The sequence below is a fragment of the Pipra filicauda genome, unplaced genomic scaffold (assembly GCF_003945595.2).
Source record: "Pipra filicauda isolate LSUMZ 115617 unplaced genomic scaffold, ASM394559v2 scaffold661_size620017_pilon, whole genome shotgun sequence".
In the NCBI taxonomy this organism is placed as follows: domain Eukaryota; kingdom Metazoa; phylum Chordata; class Aves; order Passeriformes; family Pipridae; genus Pipra; species Pipra filicauda.
Window position 1 is genome coordinate 552105 of NW_024104822.1, and position 18600 is coordinate 570704.

The following is an 18600-nucleotide window of genomic DNA, read 5'->3' on the forward strand; positions in this document are numbered from 1 at the left end:
ATTCCTCAGGTGTGGAGGCTCCTCACATGGAACCATCTCCTTGGAAGTGGCTCCTGGGTGAGGGACCTTTCCCTAAAATCCAGCCTGGGTGAGGGATCCCGCTCCAGGGGTCTTTGAGGATCAGTGGGATGGGTGAGGCCTCCTCGGCACAGAGAGGCCTTCCTGGACACAGATCCAAGGAAAGGAGGGAAAATGGGAGTGAAAACTTGGAAGCACCTCCGTGGTGTTGTTTTAAAATGGATTAAGAGACACAAAAATTCCCATAAAAATTATTTGGTAGATTTTAAGGAATTGCATGGGATATCCCCAACATGGAAAAGCGACTGGAATGGGATGTGGATGCTCCAATATTTGTATTTTCCTGGGAAATCGACCCATTTTGGGATATTGAAGTATTTTGGACTCCCAAAAAATCTCTCTCAAATCCAGGAGTGAATCTTCCCGGTTGGGATTAGTGGGATCTGGTTTAGCTGGGACAGAGACTCCCTCTTCAGTAAACTGTGGGAAGTGCACAAGGATTCAGGAAGGATTTGTCAAAAAAATTCCAGGTTCTTTCAGAATTCCTGCAAAACCAGACCCAGGGGCTCCAGGGCAATATTTTTAAGGAAGTTCCTTGAAATTTGGAACCAGGAATTCTGTTTGTTCTTTGGGATGAGGGTCCAGAAAATACCTTGGATATAAATTAATATTAATTAAATATAATGAATAAATATTCAAATCTGTAGGAATTCCATATCCAGCTTCCAACACTTTGTTTCTCTAATTACATCATTTATAATTTGATTTTCTTGTGGGAATTCAGCTGAGTTTCCCAAGTGGAAACCCCAGGACTTAATTGAATATAGAAACACTCCAATCCTCTCTTGGATCTGGCTCTTCCCACATGGATTCTGGGGGCAGGGATGGATTCAGTTCATCCCTTTATTTGATTCCTCGAGGTTTTTCTTCCTATCCAGAAGGGATTGGACATGGGATGGGAGTGGAGGGCGGGATGCTCAGGAAGGAGTTATCCCTGGAAGGGAGAAGAATTCCTTCCCAATATCCCATCTAAACCAGTGGGAAGCATTCCCTGTGTCCTGTCCCTCCATCCCTTGTCCCGAGTCCCTCTCCAGCTTCTCCTGGAGCCCCTTTAGGCCCTGGAAGGGCCTCCAAGGCCTCCCTGGGACCAGGACCAGGATTAGGAGCAGGAGCAGAACCAGGGCTGGGACTAGGACTGGGAGAAGGAGTGGGATCGAGACCAGGAGTAAAACCAGGATGAGGATTAGGACCAGGAGCAGGGGCTGGGAGTGAGAACCAGGCCAGGAACAGGACCGGGAGCAGGAGCAGGACTGGGAGCAGGATCCAGGAGCAGGACTTGGAGCAGGAGCAGGATTAGGAGGAGGACGTGGAGTGGGAACAAGAGCAGAACTGGGATTAGGACCAGGAGCAGAAGCAGGAGCCGGAGCAGGCCTGGGATCTGCAGCAGGTGGGACATTCCCTGTTCCCCTCTCTCCTCTCAGTTCCCAGACCCCTCCGAGGCCCAGCTCCTGTGCCAGCCCCGTCCCCTTCCCCCGCTCCCGCGGTGCTGCAGCCCCTCGCTCGGCGCTCCTGGTTCATTTGGGATTCAGGGAGGGTGTTTTTTGTGGAAAGGCGTTTCCCTCGCTGACCCCGGAGCATCTGTTCCGATTATTTTTTTCCCGAGCCTCCTTTGGCATTGGGGAAGTGTTAATGTCTCTCGGATCTGTTGAACGCTATTTAGGGATATTTATGATCACCTCTTGCTTTCCGGGGGGAAAGTGTGCCGGGATTTTTCCTTCCCAGGCAGCCGGGGAAGGCTTGGGATGAGGGAACAGCTTGCTCGGAACATGTGCTTCCCGTGACAGTAAAAAGAACAAATCCCATCCAGTTGGGGGAATCGATGCGCAAAGCGGGAGCTTTAGGCCTGGCCTGGCCTGGAATCGCTTCCCAAATTCCATGTAAAACTCGGTGACGGGGATCTGTCGGTGTTTTCCCAGCGGTTTCGCTGCTTCCAGCCTCCGCTTTTCCCTCTTAAATTGGGGAAATTAGAGCATTGGATACTCCTTCCTGATCCTAAAAGCAAGGAGGAATCAGGAAGGAAGGGCTTGGAAAAGTGAATGGATTCAAAGGGAGGAATTGTGAAATCCTGAAATGGTTTGGTTTGGAATTATAGAGTCATGGAATGGTTTGGATTGGAATCACAGTGGGTTGGAATCATAGAATCCTGGAATGGTTTGGTTTGGAATCACAGTCCTGGAATGGGTTGGGTTGGAATTGTAGAATCCTGGAGTAGTTTGGGTTGGAATAACAGTCTTGGAATGGTTTGGCTTGGAATCACAGTCCTGGAATGGTTTGGGTGGGAAGGGATTTTAAGGATCATCTCATTCCACTCCCTGCCATGGACAGGGACACCTTCCACTATCCCAGATTGCTCCAATATGGCCTTGGAAAATTCCAGGGATGGAGCAGCCACAGCTTCTCTGGGCTTGGGAATATTTCCTGCCTTTGCACTGCTTCCAAGACCTCGGAAAATTCAGGAGGATGGAACTGGGATGGTGCTTTCATGGGATCATGGAATGGCTTGGGTGGGAAGGGACCTTCCAGGGCCATCTGGTTCTATGATCCCATGGGATGTGCAGTCCCACCAGTGGGATAAAGCTGCTCCTGAGGGTCCCTGTGTCAGCCCTGAGGGTCCCTTTGGATTCCATTCCCATGGGATGGCCTTGTGCTTGGGAATGACCCTCCTGGGACCCCCAGCTGTGTCCCAGCATCCCAAGAGCTTGGATCAGGATCCCTGGGAGCTGCCAGGACTGTCCCAGCACCCCAGATCAGCCTCAGAGCCATGGACAGAGCTGGGAATAACTGAATTATGCATGGAAGCAGGACTGACCGGGAATTCTAAACACCACTGACAGGGAATTCTGTCCCCTCAAACCTCAGCCTTAATGGATATCTCCAATATATCCCGAATTTTTGCTCCTTATTACCCTACGGGGAGGGGGGGTGTAAGCTGCTGCAGCTCATCCTTCAGGATACCCCCTAAATCCCTGCTTCCCTTTGCATCCTTGTTTTCCTTGGAAAAAGCAGCTGGGAAAGAAAGAAAGGCACTTTCCAGCGCCTTCCCCCAAGTAGTTCCCTCACCCTCTGATTTCCCGACCTTTCCAGAAGATTCCTGGAACATTCAACCTCCTCAGGTGACAACAGGGAAGGGGGGGGGTTCCCTGTGCAGCTAAGTGATTCCAGGAGGATGGAGAACAGAGGGAATCGCCCCAAAACCATTAAAAACCGAGCAAAATCCCGAGATTTTTTTTGCCGGCTCTGGAATGCGATTGCTGGGATAATTAGCGCCCATCTCCCAAGACTTCCCGACATTCCCGGTTCACCTCCCCGCCGCCCTGTTAATCCCCCTTTTCTCCCCGCCCGCGATCCGAGCGGAGACGTGGGATTGCCGCGCAACAGGTCCCCCCGAAGATTCCCGGGAATCCGCAGGTTCCCCCCCCGCCCCAAACTTCCCCCCTTTTTTTTCTTTTTTTTCCTGGCGTTCTGTGTTTGTGGGAAAAAACCCCCAACCCCCAAATTTGGAGCCTCACCATAAGGGCTGCTTTGCATTTTTAATTTAGTAACTAACATATGCATACATTTGCATATTAATGAGTTGCAGATGAAATCATGCATACATAATTGCCTCCTCACCGTGGGGAACGCTCCTCGCGGCCCCCGCCCGCCTCCCAAACATTCCCGATCCCGACCCCTTGGAAAGGGCTGACACCCAGCCGGCCTCCGCTCCTGGCCCGAATCCCGAACCACCCCCCCCCGGCACGGCAAAGTGGCGGCGGGCGCCCCGTTTTCCCTGGATTTTGCCCCCGCGCCGAGCGGCTGAGGATCCGTAATCATTAATGCATCTCCTAATTATGCAGCATATGTCGGTTAACCCCTGCCCGGCCGCTCCCTTCCCACCAAACTCCGGCACTGCGGGCGCATCCCGGGATTCTGCCCCCTCCACCGCCCCCCCTGCCAGGGCAGAGCCCGCCATTCCGGGCAGATCTGGGGCTTCCTTGGCACGGGTGTCACAGGAGCGGCTGAGTTCCTGCTGGAGTCCTCGCCTCCGGCCAAGGACACAGCCCCGATGTTCCCAAATATTCCCAAACATTGCCCGAATTATTCCGAAAAGCAGGGAGGGAAGGCGGCTCGATCCGCTCGTCCCTGCCCGCAGCCACCCTCAGGCTCCGACGCCCCCGGGAATTGTCTGTGCTTCCAGCCTGGAAGCAGCACCTGGACACGACTTCCAGCTTCCAGACGCACAATCAAAACCTGGATTTGGGCTCCTGACAAAAAAGCGGGATTTGGGTTGTTGGGAGTCAAGCTCCCAGAATTCCCTACGTTTTGGAAGCAGGTTTGGCTTTGCCTCTGGGTTTGTCCCTTGCTTGGAGGGCCTGAAATCCCTATTTTTTTAATGGGATGTGGGGTTTTATGGAATTAGTGACTTTTTGGAGCTTGAGGAAAAAATAAACCCTGGAAGAACAGGGAATACTGAGGACTCTGTAAATCCCAGGCACTGCTACACTGGATTCATCAGTGATTTAGCAGTTGATTCCCTTTTTCACCTGATCCATGAAGTGTTTTTCAAGGAAAAACAGTTTTAGAGGAATTCCAAGCTCATCCAGGCTGATCCAGGGAGACCTTGGAGCAAATTCCAGGGCCTACAGGGGCTCCAGGAGAGCTGGAGAGAGACTGGGGACAAGGGATGGAGGGACAGGCCACAGGGAATGGCTTCCCACTGGTTTCAATAGAATATTGGGAAGGAATTCCTGGCTGGGAGGGTAAAAGTTGTGGATTCTCCATCCCTGGAAGTGCCTGAGGCCAGGTTGGAACAACTGGGGATAGTGGAAGGTGTCCCTGCCCGTGGGAATGAGATGATCCTTAAAATCCCTGCCATCCCAACCCTTGTGGAATTCCATGTCCCACCCCTGCCCTGGGCAGCCTCCTCCAGGACTTCACCACGTCATTCCAGAGGGATTTTTCTTTATTCCAGTGGGATTTGGTTTTCCTAAAGCCTGAAATCCCAAATCCAGGCCGTGGTAAAACATCCATGACAAAGCAGGAACCTCCCATCCCAAAATCCCATGTCCCAGATGAGCCCTAAATCCACTTTCCTGGCCTTTTCCATAGTGAATCCCACATGGAATCCCTGTTCAGCCCCCAGTCCAGGTAGAATTCCTGGGGGATGCCCCCTTGGGCTGGAGCAGTGTGGAGAAGCTCCAACACCCTGAGTTATCCACCCTCCTATCCACAAAAAAATAGGGAATTTCGCCTTGGCTTTTTTCCCCTGGGGGTTTCTCCTGCAGCATTCCCATTCCCAGCTCTTAGCCGGGTTGGAAACAGTGAAGGAGCTCCCGGGATGATGCCCTTCCCAAAGTCTCTGCCTGGAAAATCTTGTTGGAAAAGCAGGAACCCATTCCCTCTTCCAGGAGATTCGTGATCCTTGTTGTCCTTGTCCTCCTCCTCCTCCTTTTCCTTCTTCTTCCCAATATCCTTCCCCGAGATGCTCAGGATTTGTGGGATGGGACCCCAGGATATTGATCATATGAATCCCTATTTATTTTAGGGATATTTATCTCTGGATATATTTATTTAATTACTTACTTTAAGGCTCCTTCCTTGATATTATATTGGGATTTGTGGATATTGGGATTTGATTCGTGTTTTTTTTTATTTTAATTGATATATATATATTTTAGGGATATTTATGACAATACTTTTGGGAATATTTATTTGATATCTCTGTTTTTAGGGATATTTTAGGGATTTTGGAGGATATTGACTTCTGAGGATTATTTATTCCATATTATCCTTCATTTTACAGGCATTCATTTCGTATCCAGGTTTTTAGGGATGCCTCAGGCATGGATTTGGGATACTGCCTTTTAGGGTTATATCTGTTGTTTTTGGGGGGATATTTTAGGATATTGGCTTTTCAGGGTTATTCATTCTATATTATCCCTCATTTTAGAGACAGTGAATTTATATCCGTGTTTTTAGGGACTCTTAGGGCTGTTTTTAGGGATTCTTAGGGATATTTTTCACATATTGACATTTATTCCATATTCCATTTGATTTTATGGACATTTCTTTTCTGGGGATATTTTTAGGGGTGTTTTTAGGGATACTTCGGGCTGTTTTATGGATTCTTGGGAATGTTTGGAGGGATACTTGGGGCTGGGTTTGATATATTGACTTTTGGGACTATTCCTTTGCTCTTCTCTCTCATTTCCCAGATATTTATTCCATATCCATGTTTTTAGGGAAACTTTAGGGCTGCTTTGGGGGCTCCTTTAGGGGTGGATTTAGGGCGAGTTTTGGGGCTGCTTTGGGGATATTTTAGGGCTGTTTATCCCATAGTTGATTTTATAGACGCTTCATTTGGAGCTGCACTTTTAGGGGATTTTAGGGCTGGGTTTAGGGACACTTCAGGGCTGGTCTTAGGGATACTTTCAGAATTTTTAGGGATACCCAGGGCTGTTTTTAGGGGTACTCAGGGCTGGTTTTAGGGATACTTTAGGCCTGGTTTTAGGGATACTTTAACGGTTTTTAGGGATACCCGGGACTGGTTTTAGTGCTACCCAGGGCTGTTTTTAGGGGTACTCAGGGCTGTTTTTCAGGCCACCTTAGGGCTGGTTTGGGGGCCCTTGGGGGCCGTCGTTGGAGCTCCCGCAGCGCCGCCGTCCTGCCCCGGCCGTCTCCCTGCCGTTATCCCGCGTTCCGCGGCAGTTCCCGGTTTTCCCTCGGCCCGGCTCGCTGGCTCTGGGGCCGCGGCAGCTGCGCACAAAGCTGGGAGCGAGCCAGCAGCGCCCGCGGCCACATGGCCACCGGCCCCACAGCCACCGGCCCCACATGGCCACCGGCCCCACAGCCACCGGCCCCACAGCCACCGGCCCCACAGCCACCGGCCCCACATGGCCACCGGCCCCACAGCCACCGGCCCCACATGGCCACCGGCCCCACAGCCACCGGCCCCACAGCCACCGGCCCCACATGGCCACCGGCCCCACAGCCACCGGCCCCACATGGCCACCGGCCCCACAGCCACCGGCCCCACATGGCCACCGCGGGGACACCGGGAAAAACACCGGGAACTACACCGGGAACCGGGGCAACCACGGCGGGCAACAACAGCGCGATAGGGCAGGGAAAGCGGGGAGAAAGAGGGGGAAAGGGGGGGGAAAGGGGGGGGAAGAGGAGGAAAATAGGGGAGGAAGGGGGGAAGAGGGGGAGAAAGCAAAAGAAGAGGGAAAGAAGATTAAAAATAGAGGAAAAATAGAGGGAAAAAGAGGGGGAAATAGGGGGAAATGGGAATGGGGGGAATAGGGGCGCAAATGGGGGGAATAAGGGAGAACAGGAGGGAAATAGGGGGAGGAAGGGGGGAAGAGGGGGAGAAAGGGAAAAAAAGAGGGAAAGAAGGGGGAAAGAAAAAATAGGAAAAAGAGGGGGAAAGAGGGGATATAGGGGGAATGGGGAGGAATGGGGGGAATAAGGGAGAAGAGGAGGGAAATAGGGGGAGGAATAGGAGGAGGAAGGGGGAAGAGGGGAAGATAGAGGAAAAAAGATTTGAAAAAGAGGAAAAGAGGAAAAAAATAGAGAAAAAGAGGAAAAAATGAAGGGGGAAGAGAGGGGAAATGGGGGGAAATAAGGGGGGGAAAGGAGGGAAAATAGGAGAAAAATAGGGGGGAAGGGGAAGAAAGAGGAAAAAAGATTAAAAGAAGGGGAAAAGAGAAAAATAGAGAAAAGAAGGGGAAAGAGGAAAAATATAAAAAGAAAGGGGGAAAAGGGGAAAAGAAAAAAGGAAGAGGAGGGAAAAGGGGGGGAAGAGGAAAAATAGGAAAAGGGAAAAAAAGAGATGAAAAAGAGGAAAAAAGGAGCAAAAGTTGTGGAGAAAGATTAAAAAGGAGAAAAAAGGGGAAGGGAGAAAATGAGGGAAAAGAGAAAAAAGGAAAAAGAGGGGGAAGAGGGAAAAGAAGGGGAAAAGGAGGGAAAAGGAGTAAAAAAAAGGAGAGAAAAGAGGAAAAAGGGGGATAAGAGAGAAAAAGAGGAAAGAAAAAGAGGAAAAGAGAAAAAGTGGGGGAAAGGAAGAAAAAAGGGGAAGAGGAAAAAGGGGAAATAGGGGAAAAAAGAGAAAAATAGAAAAAAGAGATAAAATAGGGAAAAACAGGAAAAAAGATGGAAAGGGAAAAAAGAGGGGGAAGGGGACAAAATAGGAAAAAAATAGGAAAAAGAGAAAAAATGAGGGAAAAGGGTAAAATAGGGAAAAGGAGGAAAAAACAGGGGAAAAGAAAAAAGAGGAGAAAAGGGGATAAAATAGGAAAAAAATAGGAAAAATAGGGAAAATAATGGAAAAGTGAAAAAAAGAAGGGAAAAAGGTATAAAATAGGCAAAAAATAGGGGAAAAAGTATAAAATGGGAAAAAAGAGGAAAAGTGAAAAAAGAGGGAAAAAAGGGACAAAATAGGGAAAAAACAGGGAAAAGGAGAAAAAAGAGGGGGGAAAGGGATAAAATAGGAAAAAAGAGGGGAAGAAAGGAATAAAATAGGGGAAAAAAAGGAAAAACGGGGAAAAAAAAGAGAAAAAAGAGGGGGAAAAGGGATATAATAGGGAAAAAAGAGGGAAGAGGGGATAAAATAGGAAAATTAGGGGAAAAGGAGTAAATCGGGGGGAAACCAGGAAACAGCAAGGAAAAAAGGAAAAAATAGATAAAATAGGGGAAAAGGGATAAAGCACGGGGACAGATCGGGCAAGAGGGGGCAGCGGGAAGGTGGGAGCGGCGGGAGCGGCGCGGGCAGGGCCGGGAAGGGGCGGGGAGGCTCCGCGGCCGCATTCCCGGGCCGGCCCATTCCCGGCGCCAGCGCCATTCCCGGGCCGCGGGGGCGGAGGGAGGGGCGGGGGCGGAGGGAGGGGCGGGGGCGGCCCCGGCGGGGCCGGGCCGGGCTGAGCCGAGCCGGGCTGAGCCGAGCCCCGCGGAGCCGAGCCCGGCGGAGCGGGCGCGATGTACTGCGCGTACCCCGTGGGCGGCGCGGGCGGCGGCTCCCTGCTCTACTGCTGCAGCGGCAAGGCGGTAAGATCCCCTTCTCCCCTTCTCCCGCTCTCCCCTTCCCAGCGCCATTCCCGGCGCTGCCCGCGGCGCTCCGCCGGCCGCGACCCCCTCGCAAAAGTTTGCCCGCGGCCGCCGAATCCCGGGAAAACGGGCGGAAGGGGCACCGCGCCTTCCCTGCGCGGCGCTCGCCCGAGGGGAGGGGAAGCCCCGAAAAGAAGGGAAAGCGAGGCATTCCAGCCGCTAAAAGAAGGGAAAACAAGGCATTCCAGCCGCTAAAAGAAGGGAAAACAAGGCGTTGCGTTGCAGCTCCTGGAACGAGGCGTTCCAGCCGCGCTCCTGCTTTTTGCAGCTCCCCCCCCTCCCGCCCCGCGCGCTTCCCAACGCGGGGAAAAAAAAAAAAAAAAAAAAAAAAGCAGGAAAAGCGGCTGCCTGGAGTTGGCGCAGCCCGGAAGGTCCGCACTCGCCATCTGGAGGGGCTTTGGGGGTTTCCCCGCTGGAAGGTGGTCGGGGATATTTGGGAAGGCTCGGGGAAGGTGGCTGGGAGGGTCCGAGCGCGGTGGGGAACGGCAGGGAAGAGCGGAGGGAACAGCTCCCAACTTTGTGGGGTCGCTCAGCCCGGTCCGGAGCGGAGTCGGACTGGGAGGGAACTGGGACGGAGGGAAGCGGGATCCATGCCCGCATCCGTCGGGAAGTGGCGGCATGTGGGATGGGGCCGCGGGGAAAGGCTCCCGGGCAGGAACAGCTGTGGGAAGAGCCGGGCTGCATTATTTCCCTCATTTCTTTAATTTCCGTGGATTTCTTGGCCGCCTCGGGGGCCTTTTGTTTGGGATATTTTGGGAAGAACGCGTGGCAGGAATGCAGGATGCGGCGAAACTCCGGGAATTTGCGCAGGAAAAGCGGGCAAAACTTTAAATTGAGGAATCCCACATTCCTCAATTTCCCCCGAGGCTTTTATTTCCCCTGTTTTATTTTAATTTTCAAGGAGTTATTCCAATTCCAGAGCTTGACATTCCCATGCATGGAATTACACGGGAGCTTTCCGAAAGTTCCCGAGGCTGTTGTTTATCAGGAGTAGGGAATAAAATCCGGGAGCAGCGGTCACGGGGGACAATTCCCGGCACTTGGAGCAACTTTGTGCGTGCTTGGATTTTCCTCTGGGGGCCGGGGGGGGGGAAAGAAGGAAATAGAGGTGGAAGTCCGTGTGTTTTGGGATTTTTTCCCCTGGATTTATTTGTGTCTTTTTCTTCGGGTTTTTTTATGGAAGTAACTAAAGGTGGAAAGCAAAATTCCCAGGTTGCCCGGGGAGTATTCCCTACTCCGGGATTGCCGACCCCCGTGACATCCCAGGCCTTGGCCCCCCACTCTTTGTGTTTTCCAGAAGGTGGGAATCACATCCCAGCCGGCTCCAGCCGGGATGCTGTGGAAGAGACGCCTCGGCATTCCTGGCCATTCCCGGCTCCGGGAAAGCACAAAGAGGGAAGCGCCGCGGGGGGAGCGATCGTGGCCACCTCCTCCCCTCCTCGGGAAGGGGTTGGAGCATCCCGGTGTGTGGGTTTTTGGGAATTGTGGCCTGGCATTGTTCTGGCACAGCCTGGGCATTGTGCGGCTCTTGACGCCGTGCCAGCGGCGCGCCGGGATGCCGGGAATGAGTATCCCAAATCCCGGCGCTGCGCTGCCTCCACACGGACAATCCCGAATCCCTGCTTTTTATCCCGGTTTCCCCCCCCACTGCCCAAAAGTCAACTTGTTTAAATCCAGCTGGAATTTAAACCCGGCAGGTTTTCCTGGGAATAAACAAAAGACAGGGAAGGGGGGGGAAAAACCCGCCAAATCGTTCCCTAAAAAACCCCTTGCCAGTGGAAGTTGAGGAGGGAATTTGGGGACAGGAAGCATGAAAATGGCTGGAAAAAGAAATTCCAGGCAGGATTCTCAGGACAGATTTTCTGAGACTTGCTTTTTTTCCCATTTTTTTTTTCCGGGCTCGAAGGGAATTTTAGGAGGGAGACACTTTGTGCCTTTAACTCTTCGCAGCTGCTCCTCGGCAGGAAATTTCCCCTGCCCATTCCATGGATTTTTGGGATCGAAAAGCTTCAGCTTAGGAGATAATGAAGTGTAGGATAAATGAGTTAATTGCTGGAATTAATTAATAGTGGAACAGAGGAATAATGGGCTTTTCATTCCTGTTTTTTTCCCTGAAATCCTATAGAAAAGCAGGATGTTGTTCGTGAGGGACCCTCTGGAAGCTGAAGTGAGAGGAATTTTGTGTTGTCTGGGATGAAAGTGGGATTTGGGCTGTTTGGGCTGCAGGATTGCTGTTGGACTCTGGTTTTGGGGGATTGCTCCCTTTCTGTTGCAGCTGCCAGGGAGTCTGATTGTTATTTGCTCATGGAAAACACCTGGGAAGTCATTTCCAGGTGCTAAAGAAAGAGGGGGGAAAAAAGCAGGAAAATCTTCTTGGAGTGGGATATGAGGAGTTTTTCCTGTTGACATTCCGGCTGCTCTTCCTATTCCCAAGCTTTTCAGTGCCCTGAAATTCCTGGAGGAGACGGATGCTCCCTGCCCTCATTCCCAAGGAGGGTCATAATTCCGTGTTCCCTCTCCGGAGTGACAAGTGAGGAGTCGTGAATGGCACGGAGCTGGGAATGGGAATGGGGGGGGAACTTCCCTTGGAGGAGAGAATTTCAAGGAATAAAAAATGGGAATGAGAGCCCTGCACCCCCCCAGGCTTCCCGGTGGGAATGTGGGATCATAAACCCCCCACTGTTGGTGGAAGTTCCAAGAGGATTCATGAAGGTTTCCCAAGGTCGGGAGTGGGAAGCGAAGAAGGTGGAATTGTGCCGGGAGTGGGGAGGCATCCCAAGGCATGGGCAGTGGGATCAGTGCTGGGGGAACGTGGAGCTGTAAATGTACGGAGAGATCCATCGGCACCTGTGTCCGCATGGAGAGAGAGAAAAACGGATCAGAGATTTACAGGGGCAGGAAAACTGGGAGAAAAGAGATGGCAAAGGAGAGAAACGGGAAAACAGAGCAAGGGATGGACGGAAAGAGAGAGAGAAATGTAGGGAATATAGACATGTGTTTATAGGTATATGGGAGATATATTTATAGATCTATTGAGGTGTATTTATAGAGAGAGAAATGCTTACACTCCTCAGGTTCTGTGTGTATAATACAAGTATATATAAAATAGATATAAAAATAGATATATAAATATAGAGGTAAAAATGCTGGAGCTCTTCAGGATCTGTATGGAAAATAAAAGTATATAAATATGTATATATTATATATATGCACGCATAAAAGAGCTTGAGCTCAGGTTCTTTATGTGTCATTGAAATATATATATTAAAAATATATATTTTAAAATATAGAGGTAAAAATGCTGGAGCTCTTCAGGATATGTATGGAAAATAAAAGTATAAAAATGTATATATAAAAATATATAAATATATATATAAAAGTGCTTGAACTCCTCAGGTTCTATATGTATAAAATAAATAGGTGTATTATATATTATATATATACGTATATATAAATGCTGGAGCTCTTCAAGATCTCTATGTAAAATAAAGGATATAGAAATATATATATATAATATATTAAATATACATATACAAATATATATATATATAAAGTGCTTGAGTTCCTCAGGTTTTTTATATATACACATATATATAAATATGTATTTATGTATATAAATGCTGAAGCTCTTCAGGATCTATGTGTAAGATAATAAATTTATATAAATATATATATTAAAGTGCTTGAGCTCAGGAACTATGTGTATAATATAAATATATATATATATTTTATATATCTGTATATAAATATATCAAGCTCTTTTGGATCCAGATGTAAAATTTAAAAAGTTATAAATATATACACATAAGTATATATATGTATATATATATATATATATGTATATATATATAAAAGTGCTCACAGGGTCTCTGTGTGTAATATAAAAAACTATATAAATGGGCATAAAAATATATATAAATAGGTATGAAAATATCTAATGTAGATATCAAATGAGCTCAACAGGGCTTCTATTTATAATATAAAAATAGATCAATAAATATGTATAAAACAGGGATATTCAAGTGCTGGAGCTCTGCAGGATCCATAGGGATAATAGTAAATAGATATCAAAGACATTAAAATATAGGGGCTAGTTGGATCATATAAAAATACGCATCTCAAATCTGAAAATATATCTAAGTACAGGAGTTAAAATGCTGCAGCTCTTCAGCTTTGCTGTGATGGATGTAAAGATATAAAGTTATAAATATATAGATTAAAGTGCTTTATCTCCTCAGGATCTTTGTGTATCTTAGAAATAGATATATAGATACATAATTATATAAAAATATAGATATAAATGCTGGAGCTCTTCAACAGCTATGTTAAATATATATATAAAATAAATAAATATATATTTTATATATGTATATAATATATTTTTATATATATATAAAATATACAGAGATACCAAGAAGAGTTCAGGTATTTTTATATCCATATATTTGTATAATATAATTTAATATATAATATAATATATCATACATATTATATATATTATATATATTATATACATATAATATATAAAGATAAGGAAGATATAGAAAGATATATAAGAGATATAAAGATCTGGAGATATCTTTATATAAAGATGCATAAGATTTAGGTAAAATTTATTTAAAACTCACATTTTTATGAGTGTTGTCTCTATAAATATACAGATAAATATATACGTAAATACCTATAATCTATAGATTAATACCTATAAATCTCTCTATAATTTATAGAGAAATATCTGTAAATCTATGGATAAAGAGCTTTAAATCTGTAAATTTATAGGTAAAATTCTGTAAATCTCTCCAGTCTATAGATAAATCTCTCAAAATCTCTGTATAAATCTGCAGATAAAGATCTCTAAGTATCCTTGAAAATCTATAGATAAAGATCTATAAATGCCTAGATAAAGATCTATAACTATCTCTATAAAATCTACAGATAAAGATCTATAAGTCTCTCTATAAATTTATAGATAAACATCCATAAATATAAATCCATAGATAAATATATATATTTATAAAAATCTAGAGATAAAGATCTATAAATCTACAGCTGCATATCTGTCAGTCTATAGGGAAATATCTATAAATCTCCATAAATCTATAGAGAAATGTCTATAAATATCTATAAATGTGTAGATTAATATCTCCAAATCTCTATAATTCCTGGATAAATGTCTGGAAGTCTCTCTGGAATCTATAGATAAATCTCTCTATAAATCTATAGATAACATCTCTAAATACCTCTATAATCTATAGAGTAATTTCCATAGATATCTGTAAATCTATAGATAAATAGCTATATATCTCTCTGTAATCTCCAGATAATTATCTATAACTCTATAGATAAAGCTCTATAATCTATAGATAAATCTCTATAAATCTCTGGATAAAATGTCCAAAAATCTCTGTAAATTTATAGATAAATATCTAAAAATCTCTATAAATCTCAAGATAAATCTCTGTAAATGTGTCTGTAAATCTCTAGATAAATATGTACAACTGTGTCTGTAGTGGATAGATAAATGTCTAGAAATCTATGGATAAATATGTAAATATCTATACATTTATAGATATCTATAAATCTTTGTAATTTATAGATAAATATGTAAATATCTATACATTTATGGTTATCTATAAATCTCTGTAATCTATAGATAAATTTGTAAATATCTATAAATCTCTAGATAAATATCTATAAATCTCTAGATAAATGTCTATAAAACTCTACAAATTTATAGATAAACATCTACAAATCTCTATAAATCTATAGAGAAATCTCTACAAATCTCTACAGAAATATTCCTAAATGAGTCTATAAATCTGTAGATATATATCTATAAATGTGGCTGTAAATCTCTAGAGAAATCTCTGTAAATCTCTCTGTAATCTCTAGATAAATGTCTATCAATCTATAGATAAATAACTATAAATCTCTAGAGAAATCTCTATAAATGTGTCCATAAATCCATAGATAAATATCTCTAAATCTCCTTGTAATCTATAGATTAATATCTACAAAGATCTATAAATCTCTCGATAAATCTCAATAAATCTATAGAGAAATAGCTATAAATCTCTAGAGAAAGATCTATAAATGTGTCTATAAATCTCTAGATAAAGAACTATAAATCTCTGGATAAATATCTATAAATGTGCTTATAAATCTGTAGATCAATATCTACCAATATCTATAAATTTATAGAGAAATATCTATAAACCTGTAGATAAATAATTGTAAATGTGTCTGTAAATCTCTAGAGAAATATCTATAAATGTACCTCTACATCTATAGAGAAATCTCTACACATCTCTATAAATCTATGGATAAATATCTATAAATCTCTAGATAAATGTCCATAAATCTACAGATAAATAACTATAAATCTTTGGAGAAATCTCTATAAATGTGTCCATAAATCCATAGATAAATCTCTATAAATCTCTCCATAATCTATCGATTGATATCTACGAAGGTCTACAAATCTCTAGACAAATAACTCTAAATCTGGGGAGAAATAGCCACGAATGTGTAGCTGTAACTCTCTGGATGGACTCTAGCAGCGTGTCTGTGCATGTCCTGATCGATCTCTCCATGAATCCGTGGGGAAATGCCTGGCAGTCTGTAGGTGAGGAGCTCTGTGAATCCGTGGATCCGTCTCTCCCGCTCTCCCGCTCCCTGAGCGATGACTCTCCCTGAGCCTGCCCTGGGATGGCCCCGCATCTCCCGAGCGATGCCGATAAATCCCAATCCATCCATCCGTCCGTCTCCCTCAGTCCCTGTCAGTCCGGAGAGAACTTGCTTCCTTCCCTCAGCTTTTATAAATTCCATGGAAATATCTCTCCATAACATTTCTCTCTGTGTCCGTAACCCCCCCCCCCGGCTGGGATTGGGAGCCAGAACATCTTCCAAAGTTTTCCCAAAATTCCTCGATTTCGCTGGAAAATCCCTCCGCTCCCGTTGGGAATGACAAACCAAAATGCAATAATTCCCATTCCAGCGATAAAATTCCAGGTATTTTCCACACATTTCCCCCAGGGGGTTGTGCTTTGGGATCTGGAGCAAGAGAATAAGTGATCCTGGATTTTGGAGCCTGCTGGAATAGCGGGAATAGCTTTTAAGGCCTGGAATTCTTCGTTATTCCCTTAAAAAAACCACTTAGTGGCTCATTCCCGCTGGATTTTATGGGAATCCAAGCAGCCTCATGCTGGATTGGGAGGGATTCGGGGAATTCTTCCATCTTGGGATGCAGAGGGAATCATGGAATTAGAGCTACTTCGTGTGTGCTGACAGAAAGGAAACTGTGGGACGACACCTGGGAATATTTTAGGCCTCAACATGGGAATTCTGAGTGGAATCTTGCCATTTGGAAATGGAATTTTACCCTTTAGGAGTGGAATTTTACCATTTTTAATGGAATTGTATCATTTAGGAATGGAATTTTACCATTTAGGAGTGGAATGTTGTGATTTTTGATGGAATTTTATCATTTCCAAGTGGAATTTGGCTGTTTCCAAATGGAATCTCTGCCCCTGGAGGACCCGGAAAACCACGTCGGGGTGTTGACATCTTGGAATAATATCCGTTCTGATCCTCCTTTTTTGTGGGAAGGGCTGGAATGGGGAGTGAGGGGGGTTTAACAAAACCTCTGGAAGCGCCTTTTCCAATTGATCTCCAGGAAATTGTTCCCAGGGATTGTTTGTTTCCTGTTTCGCCCAAAGTCTGGTTTCAGTTAGGCTCGGCTTTACTCGAGAGACCGGGATTGGCTTCTTTACCCTGGGAATTCCTTGGGAAAAGGGAATATTTTCACCTCTCTGCGTCGTTTTCCTCCTGATTTTCAGAATTAGTTTCTAATTCTCCCAGTTTTTTAATGCTTCTTGGAAGTTTTCCAGCCCCATGGGATGGGAAGGACCCGGAGCAGCCTCTTCCTGAGCCCCCCCACAGCTGTAGGAAAATCCTCTGGGAACTGCAGGGTGGCTTTTCCTTCCTTTTCCCAGGTTTTTTTTCCTTTGGGAAAAAAACAAAAAGGGAATTAGTTTTGTGAGGATGCTTTAGGGAGAATCCAGCTTTCCCTCACTTTTCCCTATTATTTTTCCTTTGGAAAAAAAATAGGGAATTAATTCAGTGAAGATGCTCCAACTCTTCCTTCCTTTTCCCTATTTTTATTTTCCTTAAAAAAACCGGGGAATCACTTTTGTGCAGATGTTGGAATGAGAACCAGCTTTTCCTTCTTTTCCCTATTTTTTCCTGCATTAAAAATTAGGGAATTAGCTTTGGGGAGATGCTCTGGGGAGAATCCAGCTCTTCCTTTCTTTTCCCTATTCTTCCTCCTTAAAAAAAAAAAGGAATTCCTTATTATTTTTTTCCTGAAGATGTTCTGATGAGAATCCACTTTTTCCTTTCCTTTCCCTATTTTTTTTTCCTTTAAAAAAAAGGGGGGGGAATTAATGTAGTGCAGATGCTCCGGCATCAATCCAAGTTTTCCTTTCTTTTCTCTATTTTCCTGCCTGAAAAACCTGGGAATTCTCCTTGTGCGGGTGCTCTGGGGAGCTGGTGGGATACACAGGGGTTTGGGATCGAAAGTGCCTGGATTTGTTATTGTTTGGGAATCAAAGGAGCGTCTCTGCCGATGGATCGTTACGTCAGCACCGATCCCGGCGCTCCTTTTTATGGGAAGAAATTCCCAGGCTCGTTAAAATTGCTTCAGGAGGGGGGAAGGGGCTCCTCAGGTACCTCCAGATCCTCCGATCCCTGTCAGCCCAAATTCCAGCAGCTCGGATGTTACTTTAGGGATATTCTCCCTGAAATCCTGGAATTGCTTTTTGCAACTTCCTGGATTTTAGAGCTTCCATTAAGTTGGTTGGGATCCTTCATTTTCCAGGGATTTCTCCTTTTTTCCTGTGGTTGTTCCCTAAGGCTTTGGATGCTCCCAGCTTTTCCCGAACTGAGGGATTCCTGGAAAACCCAGTGTGCAGGGCACAACATTCCAGGTGCATTTGAACCTCGCAAGCAGGGAAATACAAATATCTGGGATTTGTGCTGTAGAATCAGAGCTGGGAATTTTTCCCCTCTGGAATTGCGTCAGCTTTGCTTTGGAAATGAATAATCCTGGGAAAAAAACAAACCAGGAAACCTTCCCAAAGTTGCTGTGGAGGAAATTCCATCCACTTGCAGCTTTATGGGGGACATTGTGCGGGATGAAATCCTGCTTTTTTTTGGGAATGGGAAGCAGCTGGAGTGCGGAGAGGGAGCCTCCAGCCCCCCGGGTCACGGGAAGCGGAGCTGAATCCCACTGTTCTCCAGGCCTGGCGCGTTCCCGGGACACGGGGCCGGTAATTGGAGAGGCCGCTCCGGGAATGTCGTGGAGCAGCTGGGCCATTGTGGGAATGAAAGGGCCGGGAACGATCCCTTTTTTCTTTGCCCTTTTCCTCTTCCCTTTTC

At 45.6% G+C, this 18600-nt stretch overlaps 1 protein-coding gene across 8 annotated transcripts in view; it reads left to right on the forward strand.

Annotated features, from left to right (window-relative positions):
• Nucleotides 1-18600, forward strand: part of TCF4 (transcription factor 4) — an 80671-nt gene that overhangs the window by 39237 nt on the left and 22834 nt on the right. Inside the window, exon 1 of one of the 8 annotated variants that reach the window (XM_039388544.1) lies at nt 8999-9102. The exons of the other annotated variants lie outside the window; for them this stretch is intronic. Within the exon in view, the coding sequence (XP_039244478.1) occupies nt 9034-9102 (69 nt within the window). The 5' untranslated portion in view covers nt 8999-9033. Of the gene's footprint in view, nt 1-8998; nt 9103-18600 lie in introns of those variants that run through there. 8 annotated transcript variants of the gene reach the window in all.